This window comes from Acomys minous (genome assembly GCF_964271855.1).
Source record: "Acomys minous genome assembly, chromosome: 2".
Lineage (NCBI taxonomy): Eukaryota > Metazoa > Chordata > Mammalia > Rodentia > Muridae > Acomys > Acomys minous.
In genome coordinates, this window is record NC_140484.1 from 133,933,659 (window position 1) to 133,956,149 (window position 22,491).

Genomic DNA, 22,491 nt, shown 5'->3' on the forward strand with positions numbered 1-22,491 from the left:
GTTCTGTAGGCCTCTCAATTGTGGACCTAGAAGCTCCACAGGTGGCCTTGGTGGCAAAGCCAGTGCTGCCCTTGCTGGACTTCTGGCAGCCTCCTTTGCTGCTGCCCAGATCAGAGGTAAAACAGGCTAGAAGGAAGAGGAGCTGGCAAGGTTTAGACCAGAGGATGCTAAGGAAAGACTCTTATGGTTTCTATTGCTGAGATAAAACACCATGACCAAAGCAACTTAGGGAATAAAGGGATTATTTGGCTTACACTTCTACATTAGTTCATCACTGAAGGAAGTGAGGACAGGAGCGCAAACAGGGCAGGAACCTGGAGGCAGAGCTGATGCAGAGGCCGTGGAGGATGCTGACTGCTTCTTTACTTCATGTCTTGCTCAGCCTGCCTTCTTATAAAACCCAGGACCACCAGCCCAGGGATGGCACCCTTCCCCATCAATCATTAATTAAGAAAATGCCTTACAACCAGATCTTATGGAGGCATTTTCTTAATTGAGGTTCCTTTCTCTCAGATGACTTTAGTCAAGTTGACATAAAACTATCCAGCATAAATACTTTAGTTATAAGCATTGATCCCCTATCTCTCTGGCTGTGACTTCATCTTGGGGTAGCTACACATGCAGTCCAAGACATTTGAGGATGACAACATCGTATCTTAACCCCTAGCTAGTCCGTAAAAAGTTGTGGGCTCTAGATTTTTGTGTTCAAACTGAAACTCTGCCTCTTACTCATCAGGTGCTTGGCAAATTATTTGACTTTTATGTGATTGCTTCCCCAGCTGTAAAATTGGATAATAAGCAAGTCTACCTCAAAGCTGTGAGGCTTAAATGTATAAATATACAGAAGCTGTGTAAAGCAGTGCCTGCCATATAGCAGTGGTGCGGTTAAGTTCCTTCATTATTATTACTAGCTTCCCCAGACGGGCCTTCAGGTAAGCCTACCTTAGATGTAGCGGCATTGGCACCTGTCTCAGTAACTCTTAGTGCTCTGGGGTTCTCTTCCTACCCCTTTCCCTCTAAGAAACTGAGCCTCTAACAGGGGACCCCCAAGTGGGATTCTTGATACATAGCTGGCTTTTGTCCCAGGTGGCCCTCTGCCCAATGTGGGACAGTGCCCAGTATTTCCGAGCAAGGAGGGTGGGCAAGGGTGCTGGCCAAGTGCCTGGAATGCTAGTACCATGCCCCCAGAAAAGTGTTCAGGGTTTGATGTTTCTCCACTGCTGCTGCTGTGGCCGATTATCTCTGAGTAACAAAGAATCATTTCTAATCCCATTTGGAATCGTTGTTCATGATAATCCTGTTTTGTAGTAATGATATTCCAATTGCAGCATGCTCCTGTCTCTAGTTTGGCAGATGCATGCCTCGACCTCAGGCAACCCAAGGCATTGCTCGATGGAAAGCTGTGCCAGCTCATTTGCCTAACGTGACAGTATCAGTGTCTCTCTCCCCCACCCTGCCTTTCAATTCTATATCCTATCCTGGGATTGTGTGTTCAGTGCTCTTCTTCTGGAGAGTGTCAGTTGGGACAGAGAGGCATCCAGTGCCATCTGGTTCAGCTGAGGAGGAAAGGCTGGTCATTTTCAGGATTGTGATATGGTCCAGACCCATACCTCCTCTTTAAGAGACATCATCCAGTGCGTCTGTGCTGTAAGCTGCTTATCTGAGTAGGGCTACGGGGCGGGGTCTGAGTTAGACAAGGCCTAGCAGGGTATCTAGCGATCTCTTGTGACATCTACATGAATAAAATATGTTGTAGGAAACAATATATTTACATTAATAAGTGGTGACTGACCTAGTTAGTTGTTGATGTATGAGTGATATAAGACAACAGAGCAATATCAAGTGATGGGCCATGGGCCTGGGCTCTGTTCAGTACTGTGTCTGATTTCACTGAAGCCAACCAAATAGGCAGGTCAAACGATGTGCAAAGGCATATTGACCTAGGTGAAAGAACACTATCTCAGTAGAATGTAGCAATGGTTAAATCAGAGCTGGCAAAAACTAATGCGGCCAGAAGTATAGCTCAGAGTTATAGTGTTTGTATGTCATATACAAAGCTTTGAATTCAGTCTCCAACACTGCAAAAGGAATTCGTGTGTGTGTGTGTGTGTGTGTGTGTGTGAGAGAGAGAGAGACAGAGACAGAGACAGAGACAGAGACAGAGACAGAGAGGGGAGAGAGAGAGCGAGAAAGAGAAGACTACATTGGATATCTTCCTCTGTGGCTATAAACATTGTTTTTTGAGACACAGTATCTCACTGAATCTAGAGGTCACCATTTGGCTATACTGGCCAGTGAGCACTAGGGATCTGCCTTCGCTACCCCACCTCCAGTGCTAGGTATACAGGCACTACTACCACACTGACCTTTTTTTTTTTTTTGGTATGAGTACTAAGGATTGAACTCACATCCTTATGATTGCACAGCAGGCACTTTTCTGACTGACAGAGCAATCTCCCCAGCTCATGAATTCTTTTTATTATTTATCTATCTATACCTATTTATTGTTTGTTTATTTATTTGTTGGTTGGTTTTTTGAGACATGATCTTTCTGGGTAGCCTTGGCTGCCCTGGAACTCGCTCTGTAGACCAACCAGGTTGGTCTCGAAGTCTGCCTCCCAAGCGCTGGGATTAAAGGTATGTACCACCACTGTCCAGCTTTAAAGATTTTTTTTGTTTTGTTTTTTTCGAGACAGGGTTTCTCTGTGTAGCCTTCCTGGACTCACTTTGTAGACCAGACTGGCCTCGAACTCATGAAGATCTGCCTGCCTCTGCCTCCCAAGTGCTGGGATTAAAGGCATGCACTACTACCACCCCGCACTAAAGATTTATTTTTATGTGTGGTTTTGTTTGCATGTATACCAAGTGCCCACAGAAGTAAGAGGGTGTCAGATTCCCTGGAAAAAGGGTTAAAGGCCATGATTGTTTGCGTGAGAATGGCCCCATAAGTTCATGTGTTTGAATATGGCTCCCCATTGATGGGGTGGTGTGTCCTTGTTGGAGGAGGTGTATCACTGGGGGTGGTCCTTGAGGTCTTAAAGACTCAAGTCATTCCCAGAATGCCTCTCTGCCTCCTGCTTTAGGTTTTGAGATGTGAGCTCTCAGCTGTTTTTGCTGCCATGCTTTTATTCTGCCACCAGGAATTCTAACCCTTTGAAACCATAAGCCCAATTAAATACTTTATTTAATAATTTGCCTTGGTCATAGTGTCTTAGTATAACAGTAGAAAAGTAACTGATTCACAGATGTTAGTGAGCTGGGAACTGAACCCAGGTCGGCTGGAAGGGGAGCCACTCTTAACCACTGAGTCATCCCTCCAGCCCTCTAAGAATTCTTTTTCACTTAAAAAAAATTTTTTTTTTAGCCGGGAGTGGTGGTGCCTACTTTTAATCATAGTTCTTGGGAGGCAGAAGCAGGTGGATCTCTGTAAGGTTTTTTTTTTATTTATTCAGATTACAACTCAGTTGCCACTCATCACTTGTATCCTCCCATTCCTCCCTCCCTCCCGCTTGAATCTCTGTAAGTGTTTTTTTGTTGTTGTTGTTGTTATTGTTGTTTTTAAAGATTTATTTATTTAGTATTATGGATACAGTATTCTGCCTGCATTTACACCTGTACTCCAGAAAAGGGCATCAGATCACATTATGGATGTTTGTGAACACCATATGGTTGCTGGGACTTGAACTCAGGACCTTTGGAAGAGCAGGTGGCGCTCTTAACCACTGAGCCATCTCTCCAGCCCAGGATCTCTGTAAGTTTTAAGCCAGCCTGATATATAACTTGAATGCCAGAACAAACAGGGCTGTTATGCAGACAAACTCTATCTGGGAAAAAACAAAACAAAACCAAATAGGGAAACTTGAAAAATGACTGAGCAGTTAAAATTGCCTGCAGTGGTGCAGAGGACCTGAATTCAGCTTCTGGCATCCATGTCCAACAGCTCCTATGATGCCCTCTTCTGGCCTCCAGTAGTACCTGCACTCATATGCACACAGATAGACACTAACACACACGAACAAACATACATATACATAAAATGAGTCTTTAAAAACAAAGAAAAAACAACAGGCTGAATATGTAGGTCAGCAGTTAAAACCAAACTCTGTAAAGCTGGGCATGGTGGCACATGCCTTCAATCCTAGCACTCGGGAGGCAGGGGCAGGCAGATCACTGTGAGTTGGAGGCCAGCCTGGTCTACAAAGGGAGTCCAGGACAGCCAGGGGTATACAGAGAAACCCTGTCTCGGAAAAAAACAAAAACCAAACTCTGTGAAATCCAAGGTAATTCTTAGGTAAGTGTTGAGTAAATCCTCTGTCCCAAGTGGCCATGTGCAGGACAGTGCCCAGTGAGAGTCAATAGTGCAGCATTAATCTCTCTTTTTTTTGAACCTAGCCTTACCATACTCTGGGCCATTTGCCCAGACGGTCTGGGTTGGCTCACACTGTAATAAGAAGCCCTGACAGTAAGGTTTGGGTGACCATACATCATGAACCACAGCCTGGAAGTCATGGGATTATCTTTGGAAGTAGTCAGGGTTTGTCTGGAAAGGCTGTGGTGGGTGGTCTTTATTCTTTGGTTCTTACATTTCTATGCCATGATTTCCTTGAGCCTTATATCCTAAATGTCACCCATCTTGGACTACCACTAATTTTGGCCCTCGTTCATCTCTGGCATATTCTTTCTTGTCCCAGGTAGCTGCTGTGACCAGCTCTTCTTTAACTGCCATCTGAAAATATGACTGGTCTCAGTTACCCAGCAGGTAACTGAAGTCCCAAAAGACTTCTTGACTTCCTCATTGAGGTGTAGACTGGGTTGAGAATAGGTCACTCTCCTGCCTGCGACACTTATCACAGTGGTCCTGTGCATGCTTTAGCTGTGGGATGGGGAGGAGGCAGAGGGTATGGAGTGTCTTGTGAGGCTTAACATTGTGCAGGGATGGATGACCTGGATCTCGGATCTCTGCCCTCCTTGCTTCAAGTTCAGCTGCTTAGCTGCCATCTTGTACATACCTGGTCCAGCACCAGCCCCTGCTCACCCACAGTCTTCCCTTCTCTCCCCTGAACAATGCGAGGCCTCTACACCACTGCAGCCACTGAAACCAGAAAGCAAGCTTTAATACTGATTGATGTAAGTAGTCTCCCTCTCTGCGGCCTGAGTGCAACAGCTTACTGAGGTCATGATGAGCCAACTTCTGACAGGCACTCCCACTTCTAATCTAATTGCTGTCTGATCAACAAATTAATTAGCTGTGGCTCCAAAGGGAATTCCCTGAATCCCAGGAACTGCCACCTGGGGAGCGCTCTCCTAAGCATGTCCTCAGTTTTGTCTAGAAATTGTCTGCAAGCTGGGAAGGGCCTGGTGCTTAGGTTTTCTTCAATTTGAATGATCATTTAGGAATTAGAAAATCTATAGTTGAGAGTTCCGAGAAGGAAAACTTTTGCAACAAATAGCCAAGTTCAATGTGTTAAGTAGAAGTGGATACTCAGCATTTAAGAAGTCACATGTCTGCCGAGGGTGGCACTGAAGGAGGCAGAGGCAGGCCAGTCTCTGAGTTCAAGGCCAGCCAAGGCTACACAGAGAAACCCTGTAAACCCTGTCTCCAAAACAAAGGTTAGGTTACATGTCTGTGTTGCTATACATAACTTAACCTGACTGTGATCAAGTTCTAGCATGTGTTGACCACATTCAGCTCCGTGCCCCAGTGACACACATGTGCTTCTGGGCAACCCCTACCACTGCAGAGTGCTGTGACCAACAGTATCTTGTATTGTCCTTTATGAGATTTTCCCTAAGAAATATATAATCAGGAACAGATGGGATGAAGTGTTATAAGAGAAGCTTCCAGAACAGCGTGGCCGCACCAGTCTATACTCTTGACAGTTCATGAACAATCCCAGACCCTATGTCCTCACTGGCACTTGGTATTTTTCAGCTTTCTCACTTTTGTCAATATGTTGAGTTTAAAGAAGTATTTTGTGGCTGGGTGGTGGTGGCGCACGCCTTTAATCCCAGCACTTGAGAGGCAGAAGGAGGTGGATCTCCTGTGAGTTCGAGGCCAGCCTGGACTACAAAGCGAGTTACAGGACAGCCAGAGCTGTTACACAGAGAAACCCTGTCTTGAAACAACCCCGCGCCCTCCCCAACCCCCACAAAAAAAGTATTTTGTTATTGCTTTAGTTTGCGTTGCTCTGATAACCGATGAACATGAGAACTCTTACATGCTTCCTAATCTGTTCTCTGGTGTCCTCTTCTGGGAAGTGGCTTCATATCCTTGCCTCTTCCCCAGTCATAGCTTGTCTATTCAAATCTAAACTGAAGCCAGGTGTTTGCTGCAGACTGATAGCTGAGCCTCAGGGTGAGGGGGTGAGGGCTCTACCTCTCATGCTGTAGACACTCTGCCTCTCTGCATTGGTGAGGGGAGCAGGCTATCTGGAGATGGTCTCTAGCTTTGAGACAGGCAGATCTTTCTATAGACCACCAAGGGCCATAGCCTGAGCTGCCTAAGAGAATTGCTGATTTCCCAAGGCCAGTAAATCCTGGTTGAGTAGTTCCTTTGACTAGAGACTGAAGGTTAGAGAAAACCCTGTTGAACTGAATGGTGTCCTCTGCCTCCCTTAGTCAAGTGATTAAGATACAGTGTAGGCCTGTTTGATAGTAGCTACTTAATTTAAGCCAGTGGTGGCTGAGTTTCCTGCAACCGGGCAGCCAGCACCAGAACAGAGGCCCCAGTTAACCTTTGGTAGACCCCACCTGCCACTGTGCTGTCAGCCTTTGTCCTTCCTGTTCATGCTAGCTGGCCCATCATTTCCCTGTGCTCACCTTTTCACTGCTGTGAACTTGGCAGTCCTTGTACCTGGCTTACAGCTAAGCTTGTCCTCAGCAGCCTTCTGGATGCTTTCTCTAGCCTGCCTAACCTGGAGCCTGTCTGTGTAGCTCACAATGTAGTGGGGATATCTGGTCATCTGGGCTAGAGGCAAATAGTTTTCTAACCGAGACTGGCTGCCTTCTATGAGAAGGCGCTGACCAAAGATCTGGTGCTCTGTGCCTTGTAAGATATGACCATTGTTGGACAGAAAAGCTCATAGCCATCTGGCAAGGTGTTTAGAGCCACGGTTGGCACGGAGCAGCCTTGATTTCTTTAGGCCTGTCTTCCTTCAGTGGGGCTGCTGCCTTTTGAGTATTATGAGAAAGGAAGGGAATCTTCTCAAGGTTGCCAATGAGTCACTATCTTGGATTGCTTACCCTCTTAAGTCTCCCAGTTTTTGAAGTGAATTGCCCATTTCTTTGATTGGGTTAGCAGGCCCAGGGCTGATCCCAGCCGTTCTCCTCTCCACATCCTGCCAGACCACTGTCTGCCCTCCAGGGCCAAGGGCAGCATACACGGTTGCTTGGACACGTCCTGCAGCCTGCAAATTGGACAGATGGAATCAATACTCATGAACCTGGAGAGGCCCAGGTAGCACAGTTAGTGACACTAGCTGCCTAGAGGGACAACCTGCCATGAGACGGGGTGTGATTGGATCGTGATTGGACACAGCAGCTGAGGATTAATGAAATTATGTCCCTTTGAATTTAGATTGACAAACCCTTCTCATTTGAACTTGAAAACATGTCAGCTTGTGCAGACTGTGGAAGAGCTGCCTACTTGGTGTAGGGCTGTGCTGGCGTTCATGCTGGGAAAGGTCGGTTCAGGCCCAGATTCCAGCTATTGCTGTGATTGTGTCAACCAAGAGAACAGGTGATCACTATCCATACAGCTGCAGGCACTGTGGAGTTTACTCCCCGCATAGGCTGCTGGGAAGCATTGCTATCTCTGGTTACTCTGGTGAGGAAGAGGAGGCTCAGGCTCCATCAAGTGCCTTGTCCAAGATGCCATCTGCACACGACAGAGCTGCGATTGGCCTCCAGTTCTCAGTGTGTGGGAGGAAGTGCCATACTGTCTCCTCAGTTTAAGTGTTTTAGCTCATCCTTCTCTGGACTTCCCTGAAACCCAGCGACAGCGTCAGGTGCATGGTGGCGCTGCGTTTGTTCTTCAGCGCTGTCCTTAGGGCCTTACATGCATTTAACACAGCCCCATTATTTCTAATGATGACGTAAGGTCACCAAATGGTGATCTCTACCCCCCTGGGGATGGGGGTAGCCAGATAGCACTAAGCCCAGTGACTTGTGTTCTATCCTTGGGTCCCACATGGGAGAGACTGAATCCTAAAAGTTGTTGTCTGACTTCCATGTGCATACTGTGGCATATCCAGCTGCTCACACAAATAAGTAAAGAAACCTGCAACTATTAGTTATCTACCTATGAGGGAGTTTTCCCTTTTCTTCTCAGGAAACACAGGCAGTAGGCTCTGTGGTTCTAGACCACTCTTAGCTATGTAGCAAGTCAAAAGCTAGCCAGCCTAGGCTTCAAGAGGCCCTGGTGTTGGCTCCTGGCTCAAAAATAAAAGACTACCTTTTTTGGGGGTAGCAATATCTCATACTTACAGGCTGGCCTCAGTTTTATTGCAATCCTCCTGTCTCAGCCTCCCCATTGTTGAGTTTACTGGCATGAGCCATTACTCCTACATTGTTTGTTTGTACCCCAGGTTTGCCTTGAACTCACCATATAACTGAGGATGTCCTTGAACTTTGGATCCTCCAAGTGCTGGGATTAAATATGGGCTCACAGAATTGTCTTTTATTTGATGGGTTGTTACAAATCTTGTACAGACAATTTATATGTCTATACAATTATAAGCAAAATTTATCTGACAAAGAAACACTGTCTTGAAAAACCAGACCAACCAACCAACAAACAAACAAACAAAAAACCTCTCAGTTCCTAACTTTGCCTTATCTCTGCAGTCCTCATCTAAAGAAAAATATTTGTTATTATAGCAAGTTATAAGTCGTTGTTGTTACTCACTTAATCATGCCCAGATTGTTCAGAATTTACTGAGCCAGATGTTATGCCTGTTGAAGATACAGAGTTCAAACCAGGTGATACATCAGCACTGCTTGTTGCAAATACTAGAAAACTAAAAGAGAAAACTAGAACTGAAGTCTAGCTTTTTAATAGTTCTGATAATCCCAGGGATTTGTTTGACACACCTGCCATTTATACCTTTCAAAGTGTTAACAGCTTTGAAGGTCAGTTCAGAAAAAGCTACAATTACCTTTCACGGCCCTGAAGAGAGAGATCTGAGAGAGGTTAAAAGCACTGGTTGCTCTTTCAGAAGTCCTGAGTTCAATTCCCAGCAACTACATGGTGGCTCATAACCATCTAGGCTAAGATCTGATGCCCTCTTCTGGCCTGCAGGTATACATGCAGGCAGAGCACTGTATACGTAATAAATAAATAAATAAATAAATAAATAAATAAATAAATAAATCTATCTTTTTAAAATTACCTTTCACTAAGAGAAAATCTGGCAAAAGACATTGATAAGGAACTCATGAAACGGAACAACAATTACACCTCTTTTTTAGAAATTCAACTTGTCTAGGAGTCAGAGAAATGAAAGTTAGAGCAGCAGTGTGGCTCCGTGTTCTGCTCTAGAAAAGCTAGCAAACAAACACTGCTGAGGGTGGGCGGGCACAGAGTGCCTGTGTGCCTCATGCTTGGCTAGGGAAAATAAAAGTCCCAACTCTGAAGGGCAGCTTGGTAATACTTAGCAAAGTCCTTTGAAATGGTTATCCTGGCCATGTTTGGTGCCATATGCTTGTAATAAAAGCACTCAGGAAGCTGAGGCAGGAGGATTGTCCCAAGCTTAACAATAGCCATGGGTATGTAGCAAGTCCTTGCTCCTGTCCTTGTGGGGAAAAGAAAGAACTCGTTGTGCTTTCTCCTAGAACTTCGTCTCCTAGTAACTTGTCTGATTGTCATCAAAATATTAAAAACACTTCTTTTTTTTTTTTTACAATAAAAGATTGGCTAAAAAGATAGAATAGTTGGCTGTGGTGCATAATTCCAGCACTACAGAGACAGATGCAGGAGGATCTACGTGAGTCTGAGGCCAGCCTAGTCTCCATAGCAAGTTCCAGGACAGAGATATGACAGATATGTCTCAAAAAGCCAAAACAAACAAAGAAAGAATAATCTCATAATGGAATACTCTACAACTGTGACAAATGATGTCTCTGACCTTCATAAAGGGGGTAACATTTAGTTTATATATGACCCAGTAACTGTAGATTATATATGTACTTACTGGGGGAAAAAAACCAGCCAAATAGCCTGTGTTCTGCATCTTTCTTTGCGCTTGCTTCAGCAGCACATATGCTACCTCTTTCTTCTTTGAGAAGCCCTGTTTTGGAGGGATAAGGACTGTTACATAGTGGAAGAAAGAAGACTGCGCGTGCAGCAAGGCGCGCATGTAACCCCGTGCCCCTGTGCCTGCCCCTGTGCTCCACAGTCCTGCCAGCAGTTACACTCCTCCACCCATTCTCACAAAGCTTCTGGAATGATTTCTTTAATTGCAAAGGTTTGGAACAAAATATGCCAAACTGTATAATGGTTACTTTTAGAATTTGGATTAAGGAGGTGGATCCAAGGACTTTCATTTTTAATATTTTAATATTGTCAGAATTCATAATCTGTGAGTGTGTGTATAAAAGAAAGCATATGCAATCAAGTTGCTTTTTCTTATATCCTACTGTCCTTCCTCCCATTCAAACCTCAGATGAAGTGCTGAGTTCTTTGGACTCCTGTTGTGCTGTCCCGCTTCTGCTTGCCGTGTGCTTCTCCACCCTAACGGGTCACACTTGGCTGAAATGCTTTTCACCTCCTCCCCTCCCTTCTCCCTATCACCCCTGTTCTCTCTCAACATTCATGTCTGTTCGCATTATTTTTCTCTGCTGTAATTGTACAATTGTTTCCTTCCCAGCAGCTTGTAAGTTCCATGCCACATGGAGCCCATAGACCAGTGACTGGAATGTAGTGGACATTTATTTGATAAGTAGTTGTTGAACGAATTGTCTTATAGCTGTGGAAACTATCCCTTATGATCAGCTTTTCTCATTGTTTCCAGTGTGGTGCAGGTCCTGCTTGCTGCTGGAGCTGACCCAAACCTTGGGGATGATTTCAGCAGCGTCTACAAGACTGCCAATGAAAAGGGAGTCCATTCTCTGGAAGGTAAGCGTGGCCTACCCCACTGCTCTGCGTGTCTCCACCTGTGGCTTCCACAAGCATTGCTCAGGGCCAGCAGCTACTCATGGCTATCCAATAGGGCTTAGAATAGATGCCTTTCACTTTGAGAGTGTTGGGGGGAAAGATTGGAGCCTAAGTTCAAGGCCTAATTGAGTTGGGGTGCATTTCATCTGGTGTTCTCCTGAGACTGGGAAGCCTCAGAGAAGCAAGCAGTGGAACAGATTTCCGTGAAATGGCTGAACATAATGCATGGAGTGTGGCCTTGCTCCTCTCACTCACCTGTCCCAGTACTAGAACATAATGTTATGGTTCCCTTAGCCATAGAGGTCTCCAAGCACAGCTGTAATACTGCTCTTCAGTGTCTGATCTCTGGGACTGGCCCTTTGCTGTGCTGTGACCTAGGGTGTGGAACAGACCTTCTTTGTGCCTTGATGTTCTGAGCTGTAAAAATGGGCTTGTTACTAATGCCTTGTGAGCTGTGGAGATTGCTGGGACTGAAAAGAGGTGGTGTGGCACCTGTCTGTTGGAGAGCAGCTGGTCAAATCAGTCCCTGTATCTCTGGTGTGTAGTTCTTCAGAGATGAAACAGAGCAGCACAGGCTACACTGGCTGCAGACAAATGTGTATTTTACACCTGAGCTTTTGCCTGTGCAGACTGTGCCTGCCTCCAACCCAGGCAGACGCTGTTCTCTGAAATTTGGTGACAGGACAGCTTAGCAGCGGCTGTGTTAGAGTTGGTACTAGTAACAGCAGGACACCAGCTCTGCTGACAGCCTTGAACCCTGAAGGAGACTCAGCAGAGGAGAGACTCAGTGAGCTCAGCCCCTGGGGTCACTGAAGAGAAACTGACAAGACTCTGTGGTGGCCCAGCGGAAAAGTTTCTCAGATCAGTGGCGTGGTGGCAGTGCTCATCTGAATGCTCCCTAAAGCTTGGCCTCTTGTATGGTTATGTGAACACTCGCCCACCCATATGTCTTTTCTCTCCTTCCCGTCTGACAGTCTAGGCAACGACCTATGTCTCTGAATTCTTCCGAGCTGGAAGAAAGTTCATGCTTTGCTTCAAACAGAAGAGAAGTTCAAGAGCACCAACTTGCTCTGTATTTGCCGCCCAGAATGATCCTGGCTGATAGGCTATCTCTTACCACTCAAGCACAGCTTTCTCCTTGGGTCTGTCTGGTGTTTGGATGTTCTCACCAGAAAGCAAAGAAACTCAGCTGGTGGGGCCAAGAAGGAGTGGGGTTCTTTGAATGCCTTCTCTTCTGCACTGAGAATGTTAGCAGATTTCGCAGAATCTAGTTCAGCTTTTGCTGTCAGCCAGCTTCTCTATAGGTTGATGCTCAGATTTATTCTAAATCAACACAATAGCGGTCTATACAGTTTTTCTGGGAATAGCCAAATTGTATATAGTTTCAACCTTATGGGCCACTTGGTCTTAGGTGTGACTATTCTGCTTGACTCTTTGATACTGAAACAACCATAGGTGATACATGATAAAACTCTACTCATGTATTCATTTGGCCAGTCTCTCTGAGTTCTTTTTGACTCTGTGCCTGCCATGAAAGAAAAATAGTGTACTCTTTCCTCCCCTTTTATAAGGCCTGCAGTTACAGTGGGCTTTCTGAGGACTCTGTATTTATCAGAATGATTTACTGATGACATTTCTGTGCACCAACACTCTTCTAGGCACACACGCCCTACCACCACACATTTTTAGATCAGACAATCTTAAGGCATTGATTCAGAGTCCTCCAGAACACAGCAAGGCAGCCTTGACATATTATCAACACCTTGGCATCAACAAATTCCTTTTCCATCTTCCATTTCTCTGTTTTGTCCACAAAATTCAGACTCTCTTTCACCATTTGTTGTTAAAAAATAATATGTCCAGTGTTCATTTTCCTCCCCATCCTAATGACATTTGCTTACTCCTGCATGTTATTAACTTGTTCTCAGGAAACCTGTAGGTGCTCAGCAACCATCCAAGAGCCTTTTAGGCCTGGGGATGCCACTCAGTGATTAAAGCGCCTTCTAGTAGGCAAGAAGTCATGAGTCCAGGCTCCAGTGCTGGGGTTGTTGCTGGGGTTATTTAGAACTTTATCAGGAATCATTAATAAACTCAGTATTTATAGTTTATCATATTTCTACCCCCTTCATTGACCATCTTTGTCTAACATGGTTTACTTTCCAAGGTGTAGCTGTTAGATGCACTTTGGTGTGTGTTTTCTGACTGAGACTAGGGTGATGACAGTTCCTATATGTCATCTTAGGGCTCTTCTCTAGTGGCCAGGTTAACTATGAAGCTGGCCCAACATAGTTTAGATATGGTCAGGTTCCAGTCTCAAAGGGTTGGGCATCTTTAGCTTCTTCTTCTTAAACATCTTTTTTGTACCTGTTTCCATTTAAAGAGACCTTGCCTTTTTATTCCTTCTGTTAGTATTCATTGCCTGCCTTCTGTGAGCCAGGTGTTGCGCCCAGATCTGAGTCATCTTCATTGGTGATGTGTAAGATCCCTGATTTGCTGATTTGCAAGCATGCGTGCGTGCGGCTGGGAGATGTGTGAGGAAGAACTTAGAACAGTGAGTCTTGGTATCATAAAAAAGCCACAGGCCCAAGGCAGTTCTTTGTTGTCAGAGGACAGAGTCAGTACCAAAGTTCATTACATTTTACAATAGTTATTTCTGTGGGTCTCAACCTATCCTCAATGTGGTGGGAATGTGGTGGATCATACGTAATTTGTGATCTTGGCCAGATTTCCCTAACCCCAGTTTTATATACCCTTTGTCTGCCTGTCAGTATCACTGTGTTGATCACGATATAAAATAATGTAATGTGTGAATTGCAAAGTTCTCTGCAGTTATAATTGCTTATTAGTTCCTTTTATTTATAATTCAGCTTGCTTTTACTGCATCTTGGGCACTCTGCCAGATGCTGGGAACATAGAAATGAATATACATGCTCTGGCTCCTTAGCAGTTTCCTAGCCATGTAAGAAGATAGACCTCAGCAAGGAGTCCACTGTCGAGTGGTAAAGGCAAAGGTAGCTCGCTGTCTGAAGTATGCGAGCAGCACAGAATGAGGCACTGGCGGTCTTGTTCTAAGAGCAGGCTATGTCCTAGACATGTCACTGGGTGAGTGACCTTGAATTGGGTCTTAAGGGTGAGTTGGAGATTGCCAGGTTGGCTGAAAAGAACCCTCAGCCAGGCTGGGCGTGGTGGCGCACGCCTTTAATCCCAGCACTCGGGAGGCAGAGGCAGGAGGATCACTGTAAGTTCGAGGCCAGCCTGGTCTACAATGCGAGTCCAGGACAGCCAAGGCTACACAGAGAGACCCTGTCTCGAAAAACCAAAAAAAAAAACAAAAAAAAAAAAAAAAAAAAAGAACCCTCAGCCAGGAATCCAAAAGACAAGAGACACTTTGTGTCTGCACTGCTTGCCTAGAACACACACAGGCCAAGGAGAGAAGACTGGTCTTTGCTGTCCTTGGTGATGCCCTGTCTTAGGTCAGCCATGCCTAAGAAAACCTTTCCCAGCCTTATAGGCCAGCCTGGCTCCTTGGAGAAACCTGCTTACTAAGCCAGGTACATTGCAGAGTTGTGCCCTCCTGTCAGGGTGCTGTTTGAGGGTGAAGATTGGTTTGCTGAACTAGTACAACCACTTTGGAAATCTATCTGGTGCTATCTCAGAAAAATGGGAATAGGGCTTCCTCAAGACCCAGCTATTCCACTCCTTGGAATATACCCATAAGATGCTCCAGCACACAACAAGAAAATTTGCTCAACCATGTTCATAGCAGCCTTATTCATAATAGCCAGAACATGGAAACAGCCTAAGTGTCCCTCAGTAGAAGAATGGATAAAGAAACTGTGGTACATATACACTATGGAATACTATTCAGCTATTAAAACAAGGAATTCCCGAAATTTGTGGATAAATGGATTGAGCTAGAAATGATCATAATGAGTGAGTTAACCCAGAAGCAGAAAGACTCAAATGGTATATACTCACTTATATCTGCATATTAGCCCAAGGGGCATGTCCCACGAAAGCCTTCACTTACCAGGAAACCGAGACAGAGGGGAGGACATTCTAGTGGGACTCTAGATGAGAGAAGCATGGGAGAATGGTAAAGTAGAAGGATCCAGAGGGTCCTAGAAGCCTACAAGTAGAACATTATATTAGGCAGATTTGGGCTCAGGGGTCCCGCTCAAACTAAGGCACCAGCCAAGGACAATACAGGCGGTAAACCGTAAACCCCTACCCAGATCTAGCTAATGGACAGAACACTCTCCACAGTAGAGTGGAGAGTGGGATATTACTTTCTCACATACTCTGGTGCCTCACCTTTGACCATGTCCCCTGGAGGAGGAGACCTGGTGGCACTCAGAGGAAAGACAGCAGGTTATCAAGAAGAGACTTGATACTCTATGAACATATACAGGGGGAGGTAATCCCCCTCAGGAACAGTCATAGGGGAGGGGAATAAGGGGAAAATGGGAGGGAGGGAAGAATGGGAGGATACAAGGAATGGGATAACCATTGAGATGTAACAAGAATAAATTAATAAAGGAGAAAAAAAAGAAAAAATATATATAAATGTATATGTAAAAAAAATAATAATAAAAAGACTTCTTTAAAAAAAAAAAAAAGATTGACTTGCTGGTACAGCTGACCCAGGAGGGCTAGGTATGGAAATTTCCTTAACCTGCTGGCTGTTGTTGCCATTCTCTGCAGCCCTCAGAGTGCTGTCTTCAGTCATAATGATGTCCTTAAAAAAGTTCAGGAGATACTGCTAGGCTTCCATGGTCCATCTAAGCCCTGCCACTGACTAACTATGTAATCTTGACAAGTGACATAAAGTCCTTGACTTTCAGATTTCTCTGTAATACAGGCTTAAGTACTCATGTTATAGGACTGTTAGGATGATTAGTAATAACCATACACTTTTAAAAGTCCGTGGTATTTCATAAAGTTCTTCTCTGTAGGTAGGTTTGGGCACAGTCTAAGTCAGGACACCTGGTTAGGAGGTAGTGCGTACTACCAAGGGGACTAACAGGCTGAATGTCTGCCCATCAAGTCTTTCTTAAAGAAAATTCTTACCATGGGTCACTGGGTTATATGGGCCAACGGTCTCTGAAATTGTGTGATTTCTGTGGCTCTGAATGTTCAGCTTCACATAGAGCAAGTAATAAGCTCAGAGGAAGCAGGATTTGAGCTGGGCTTCAGGGTTAAGAGGAAGGAGGAAGCAAATATATCCTAAGGAGGGGACACAGATGGGACAGCTATGACAGACACGTGGCATTGTGGCCCCTCTGCCAGCTCATTCCTGTCTTGACCACATTCCCTTCAGAGCTTCAGCCCATCAGCTCACTCCAGGAGACTTCCACTTGTGGCTGGGCAGTGGGTGGTGGGCTCTGATCCTCAGGTGGAGGAGACATTAAATTAGTGGTAACAGTAAACAAGTCGCCCAGCCGTGGATGCCGCGGGCTGCTTATAAGTAACGGTTATAAACATCCAGTGTCTGGTGCTGTCAGGAATGCAAGCAAGCACTCGAGTGCCTCTCATATGTACAATTAAAACAATAAAACACGGTAGGAACGTGGCCAGAACAAGCTATAACTCAAGTTCTCGTCTCAGCTCGAGTGGCAGCTGAATAAAGATGAGTCCTGAAAAGCTAGGTTGGCATAGGGCTCTTCTCGGGTAAAGGCTTGTCAGACTGGCGCTGCCAGAGCCCAGCCCTCCCACCCAAGCACCATGGGGCAACAGGTCCTGGCCCGCTCCAGCTGACCTCCCCATCTCTTGCCTTCAGATGGGGGACAAGACTGTGCAAGCTGGAGAACCACAAACCAGTGGACAAGTGCCCTGGAGTTCAGGAGGTGGCTAGGAGTCCCCGTTGGCAGTAATGGAACTGCTCTCTATGCTATAATAGTCCTTCCCACCCCCTGGCCATGCTAGGTGTAGTTTCACCAACGTCCTATCCATATAAGTTAACCACCAGTGTATAAGTTAAGCACGGTGTGCCCAAGCGTTCCCTGTCACGATAGAGAATATATGACCCCAGAGGATCCAGACTAATAGGAGTATAGAGGCTCCCAGGGGAGAGTTTGGGACTGATCCCAGAGATCCAACCCTGCACTGTGTCAGCCTCTCCCCGCCCCCCTCCCCCCGCCCTGAATAGCACAATCCAGATTGCAGGTGTTAAGTTGCAGTCTTATTCTCAGATTGCCGTAAGAACACATCTTGGCCGTGGTATCCCTAGAGAGGAGACCTTAGACTGCCACTCTTGGCTTCACTCATTGATGTGCTTAATCAAGCCATGGTGGGTTAGTGGACCATTCAGTACCTGTTACACCTGGAGAAGTTCCCTAGACTGCTCAGAAGCACTCTTTCCCAATTTGTAAAAAGTGATTAAGAGAGCTAAAAGTAATATACTCATCCATCTTCTAAGCCTGTAATGTAGGAAGAATTCCATTAATGAAAACCTCTGTTTGTGTTCATCAGGTCCATAGGAAACTATAGGGTCTTTGACCCATTTTCCTCAGCGAGCAAAATATTAATTTGAGTCTGAGAAATGCTTTGTCCACTACTTAATAATGTGACCTCGGGCAGTTCCGCCTGTTTCTGTGCTTGTTTTCTCATCTATACGGAATATTTCTCACACCACAGATTTGTTAGAAGAATCACAATCACTGGTATGCTGTTGCACACCTATAGTCGCAGCACTCAGGAGGCTGAGGCAGGAAGATCAAAAGTTTAAGGCTAGCCTAGGCTACATGGTGAGACCCTTTGCTTCCAGCCCCGTGGGCAGGGGATAGGGTGTTGGTAGAATCAGTTGACATACTTATGAAGTACTTGAGAAAATACAGGATAATCATGCAAGCATAACATCCTAAGAATGGCAGCCATGAAGCCATGAAGCCATGACTACGACCACATTAGCAAGGGCCCAGTCGCAAGTATAGATCACTTCAGAGCTCAGATGCTTGGGCTGAAGCATTCAAGGAAATAAGATTATTCTTGATTCTCAAAGTCTAGGAAGCTTTGAGGCAGCTGCCAGGGCATAGATAGGTATGAATAAAGCAGGGATGTGCCATGTCCAAAGTGCTCAGAGACGTGCTGTTTCAGGCTGCTGAATGAGCAGTAAGGCAGAGCAACTGGGAGACCAGGGCTGATCGAGAACCAGGGTCTGGTTATCAAACGCAGGCACCTCCAAGGCCCTAGAGGAGAGGGTGCTGCCGGAACTCTCCACTTCTAGGGTAGAAAAGGGGAGGACCTGCCTCTACCAAGGCCACACTATGTCAGTAACTAAGGCAGCAGCAAGTAGCATTTATTGATCTTGTGTTTCAACATGATGTACTTACCAAAGGAAACTAAGGGAAAAACAGCAATAGCCAGGAACAGTTGAGCACACTTGCTGCTCCTTCAGAGAACTGGAGTTCTCACTCACATCAGGTGGGTCATAACTGTCTGAAACTGCCTCTAGGGCATGAACATGCACAGTCTCTTTTTTTTTTTTTAAAGTAGTGATGTCCAATGCCAACAAAACTGTTTTATTCCCATGTGTAGTGTGTAGAACTCAGAGACCATACCAGGCTCAGGTGCCTCTCGCTGAATATGCCAACATCTCTGGCTTCTACAGAGGTTTGGGAAACCAGCGGGCTAAAAGCTCTTCCGCAAGTTGTTTTTATTAATGCCCTGACTCTTCTTCATCGCTGTCTGGGTCCACACAAGAGTCTTATTGCCCTCCAGGGCCAGGAGTTGTGTTTGTCATTGCTCAGCACTGCCATAGAACCAGCAGGGTGCCCAGAGGTCTGTCACTCACTCCATCAGGCATCTTGGCCAGCTTCAGGATGAAATGTGTTAGCCAGTCAGGTTAATTGTTTCCATACTTTTAGCCCTCCAAACCTACATAGATATATATATGTCTTTCTCTCTTAGGAGAGAGAGAGTAGTTGACATGTTTTATTAAAAAGAATAAATTCGATGCATTTATAAAAATAAAAAAAAAGTATGATGTGGTGGCAAAGAGCTAGTCTTGTGATTTTTAACTGATTTACATATTTTGTGTATAAATATTTTTTTCATCAAAAGTTCCAAATAAGGGTTGGGTCCCACACACCACACAAAATATATTAGAGACATTTATATGGATAGCAGGAAGGGAGACAGAGGACTGAAATTTTCCAGGCACCCAGTGATTGATGGGGGCTGAGGCTCCCCCTGACGCTTTATTGAGTTTCCGATGATTATCTCTCGCTGAGACATTTTTTACAGATGACGGTCGAGCTGTCACAATGGACCATGGGGGAAAAAACCCAACAATAATAACACTTTAATCTTTTTACTGCACTGCTCCCTAGTATCTCAGATTCATCTTCCCTGACGCACGCAGTTCATTATTCTGCCCCTCCCTGGATGGGAAATAAAGGAAAATAAATATATATGTAGACACGCTTACCCACATGCATACACACAACACAGAGTATATAAAAGAGACCACCTCAGAACCAGAGAGGGGCAGAATTTATTGTTCTTTTTGCAAGTGTTGAGGTTTATTAGTAGAGATGCTTGGTTGGCTTGGAATTGGCTATTAATTACAGCGCTTTGTATTTGTTTTTTATTGCGAGTTTTTAACATCTTGAAGAAAAGGCAGAGGAGAGGCAAGCAGGTGCAGAGACTGGGATCACTGAGGGACCAAGTCGGACCAGCCAGGTTGTGTAGCTGCTGAGAAGCAGGCTTCTTGGTCTTGCTGCCAGCTTGTCCCTGAGGCTCCCTGGAGCTGAAAGGATGCACTTAGGTTAGGATGGGAGAGGGTGAGCGTGGGGTAATCATAGAGCAAAGCAAAGGAGTCTGGAGACCACTGAGCACCATGCTGCTGTAAGAGTCAGGAAAGGTGAGAAGTAACAGGAGCAGAAGCAATGTTTGGGGTTTGATACCTGCTGGTAATGGACTCTTAGGAGTCTGCTCCCTTTTTACATTTGACGATGGTGACTCGGGTCTGAAAAGCCTCACCTGGTTCTCTGGTAAGGGAATCCTGGGCCAAAGAGTATGCCACACAGAGTCAGTAAGCAGTCGAGTTCCTTGCCAGCCTCCCTGCTCTCCCCTTCCTTCCTTGTCATGGGGTTAGAAGAGATGAGCCAGGCTTCCTGTCAGAAGACTGCTGGCCCAGTCTTCCCTATAATCTGTCACACCTTTGCTGAGCCTGTGTGTCTTAGCTCCTCCCTTGTTATACTCAGTAGGGGCAGTGATAGGCCAAGAAGGTACCTTGACACGATTTTTAAGTAGAGGCTGGACTCATACATTCTGCAAAGGATAAAGCTGATAATAATATCCATACTTCAAAAACTTAGTTTCTTCTTGGGAAAACAAGTTTAACATCTCACTATAGAAGTATTTGTTGAGCACTCACCACATTTAAGATTGTATTCATATAACAGTCTAAAAAATCACAAGCCCGTGCAGGAGAAAATGTCAGCTAGTGCAGTGTGAACTAGACATTACTAGAATGCATGGAGGAAGGAAGATCATGACCTCGGGCTGCTTGAGTCATAAAGTGTGAGTCCGCTGTAAGTAAATAAGAGGCCTGAAGGAAGTCAGAATCATACAATAAGAAGCCAAGTGTCTGAGCTGGCCAGACAGTCATTGACTGGTGCCACTGTGAACCGCCGGCGTGAGCTGACACTCAGAGTCTTCATTTATTAAGTGGCAACCTGGTACATTCTTAGGAGGAAAATAGTCAATCAAATGCCTGGTCTGATCTCACGCATAGCAAGAGTTCAATAAGCTGGGCTTGATGGCGCACATCTTTAATCCCAACACTCTGGGAGGCTGAGGCAGGTGGATTTCCATGGATTCAAGAACAACCAGGGCTACTACACAGAGAAACCCTATCTGGGAAATACCCTCCCAATATGAAATTTGTTTCAATAAATAGAAGCCATTATTTTCTTGCCACAGTACTGGAGTAGTACCTGTGACCCTCCACTGAATATGAAATGAGCTTCTGCCATTTTCCAGTGGTAGTGTTAGGGAAGTTCCAGCCAAACTGGGTAGCATCAGAAGAAAGAACATAATATAAACTTACCATTTGTTGACTCTTCTGAATGCCAGATAATATGCCCAGCTTCTTACAGACAGTTTTCTTTGTTTTGGAGATAAAAACTCAGACTGGCCTTGAACTCATTATGTAGCCAGGCTGGCCTTGGAACTCTCAAGCCTCTTGTCTCTTCAGAGTGCTGAGATTATTGGCATGTGCCATTAAATCTGACAATCACTTTGAGGGGGACCTTATACTTTTAAATATAACAGCCTTATTGAATTTAATTTACATATGGTAAAGTTACCATGTAAAATATATAACTTACTGATTTATGCTACATTCACAAAAGTTATACAACCATTGTCCTAATCCATTTTCAGAGCATTTTTATTATATCATAGAAATCCTCATATACATTATCAGTTATTTTTAATTTGCTCTCAAGTTCCTGGCGACTAATAATCTACCTTGTCTCTATAGATTACCTAAAATGGACGTGCTGTGTACATGGAACAACATGACACATGGTCATTTGTAACTGACTTCTTAGCATTAAGTTTCATAAATATGCATACTTCATAATGCATATATCATTCCTTTATTCCTTTTTGTGACTGAATAATCTGTTGTAAATTGTTTATTTGTTCTTCACTTTAGGATGTTATGTTGTTTCTACCTTTGGCTTTTATGAATATATTGCTATACATATTTGTGTACTTTTTAAAATTATTTATTTATTGGAGTCAGGGCCTGATGTTGTAGCCCTGGCTGGCCTGGAACTCACTCTGTAGACCAGACTGGCCTTGAACTCAGATACAGACCTGCGTCTCTTCCTGAATGCCGTGTACCTCCTGTGGTTCATAGTGACACCCTCAATCTATGTCAGCTTTTATTTAAAGAATTTATATCTTTAAAGAAGATATAATTACTTTGTGTTGTAATAAGATTTAGGTCTATAACTAATTCTAAGTATTGGTATTTCAGTGCTATAAGCATTAACTATTCAGTATTCCTCAAATTATTATCCTACTCATTTTACATAGAACTTAATACATGACAGAGCTAAGATGGCAGGCTGTGTGACACCTCCTCAAATATTCCTCAGCACGGAGGCGAAGCTGTTTGTTTGTTTGTTTGTTTGGGAGGTGCCAGTAAGCAGCGAGAGCTACGTGAAGACCATCAGGGATTCTTGCTGACTCCCTGGCCCTGGCTGCGGACCCCTCAGGCATAGACTTCCTGACATTCACAGGCTGCACAGGCAGAGGTAGGAACAGAAATGAGCAGAGTAGTGGCTGTCACTCTCCTGTTGTCAGAGGGGTGAGCGACCTCC

The 22,491-nt window shown here is 44.8% G+C and overlaps 1 protein-coding gene across 1 annotated transcript in view; it reads left to right on the plus strand.

Moving 5' to 3' along the window:
- CLPB (ClpB family mitochondrial disaggregase) overlaps positions 1-22,491 on the plus strand; it is a 130,755-nt gene that overhangs the window by 36,308 nt on the left and 71,956 nt on the right. Inside the window, exon 4 of the mRNA XM_084769108.1 lies at positions 11,010-11,113. Within this exon, the coding sequence (XP_084625234.1) occupies positions 11,010-11,113 (104 nt within the window). The remainder of the gene's footprint in view (positions 1-11,009; positions 11,114-22,491) is intronic.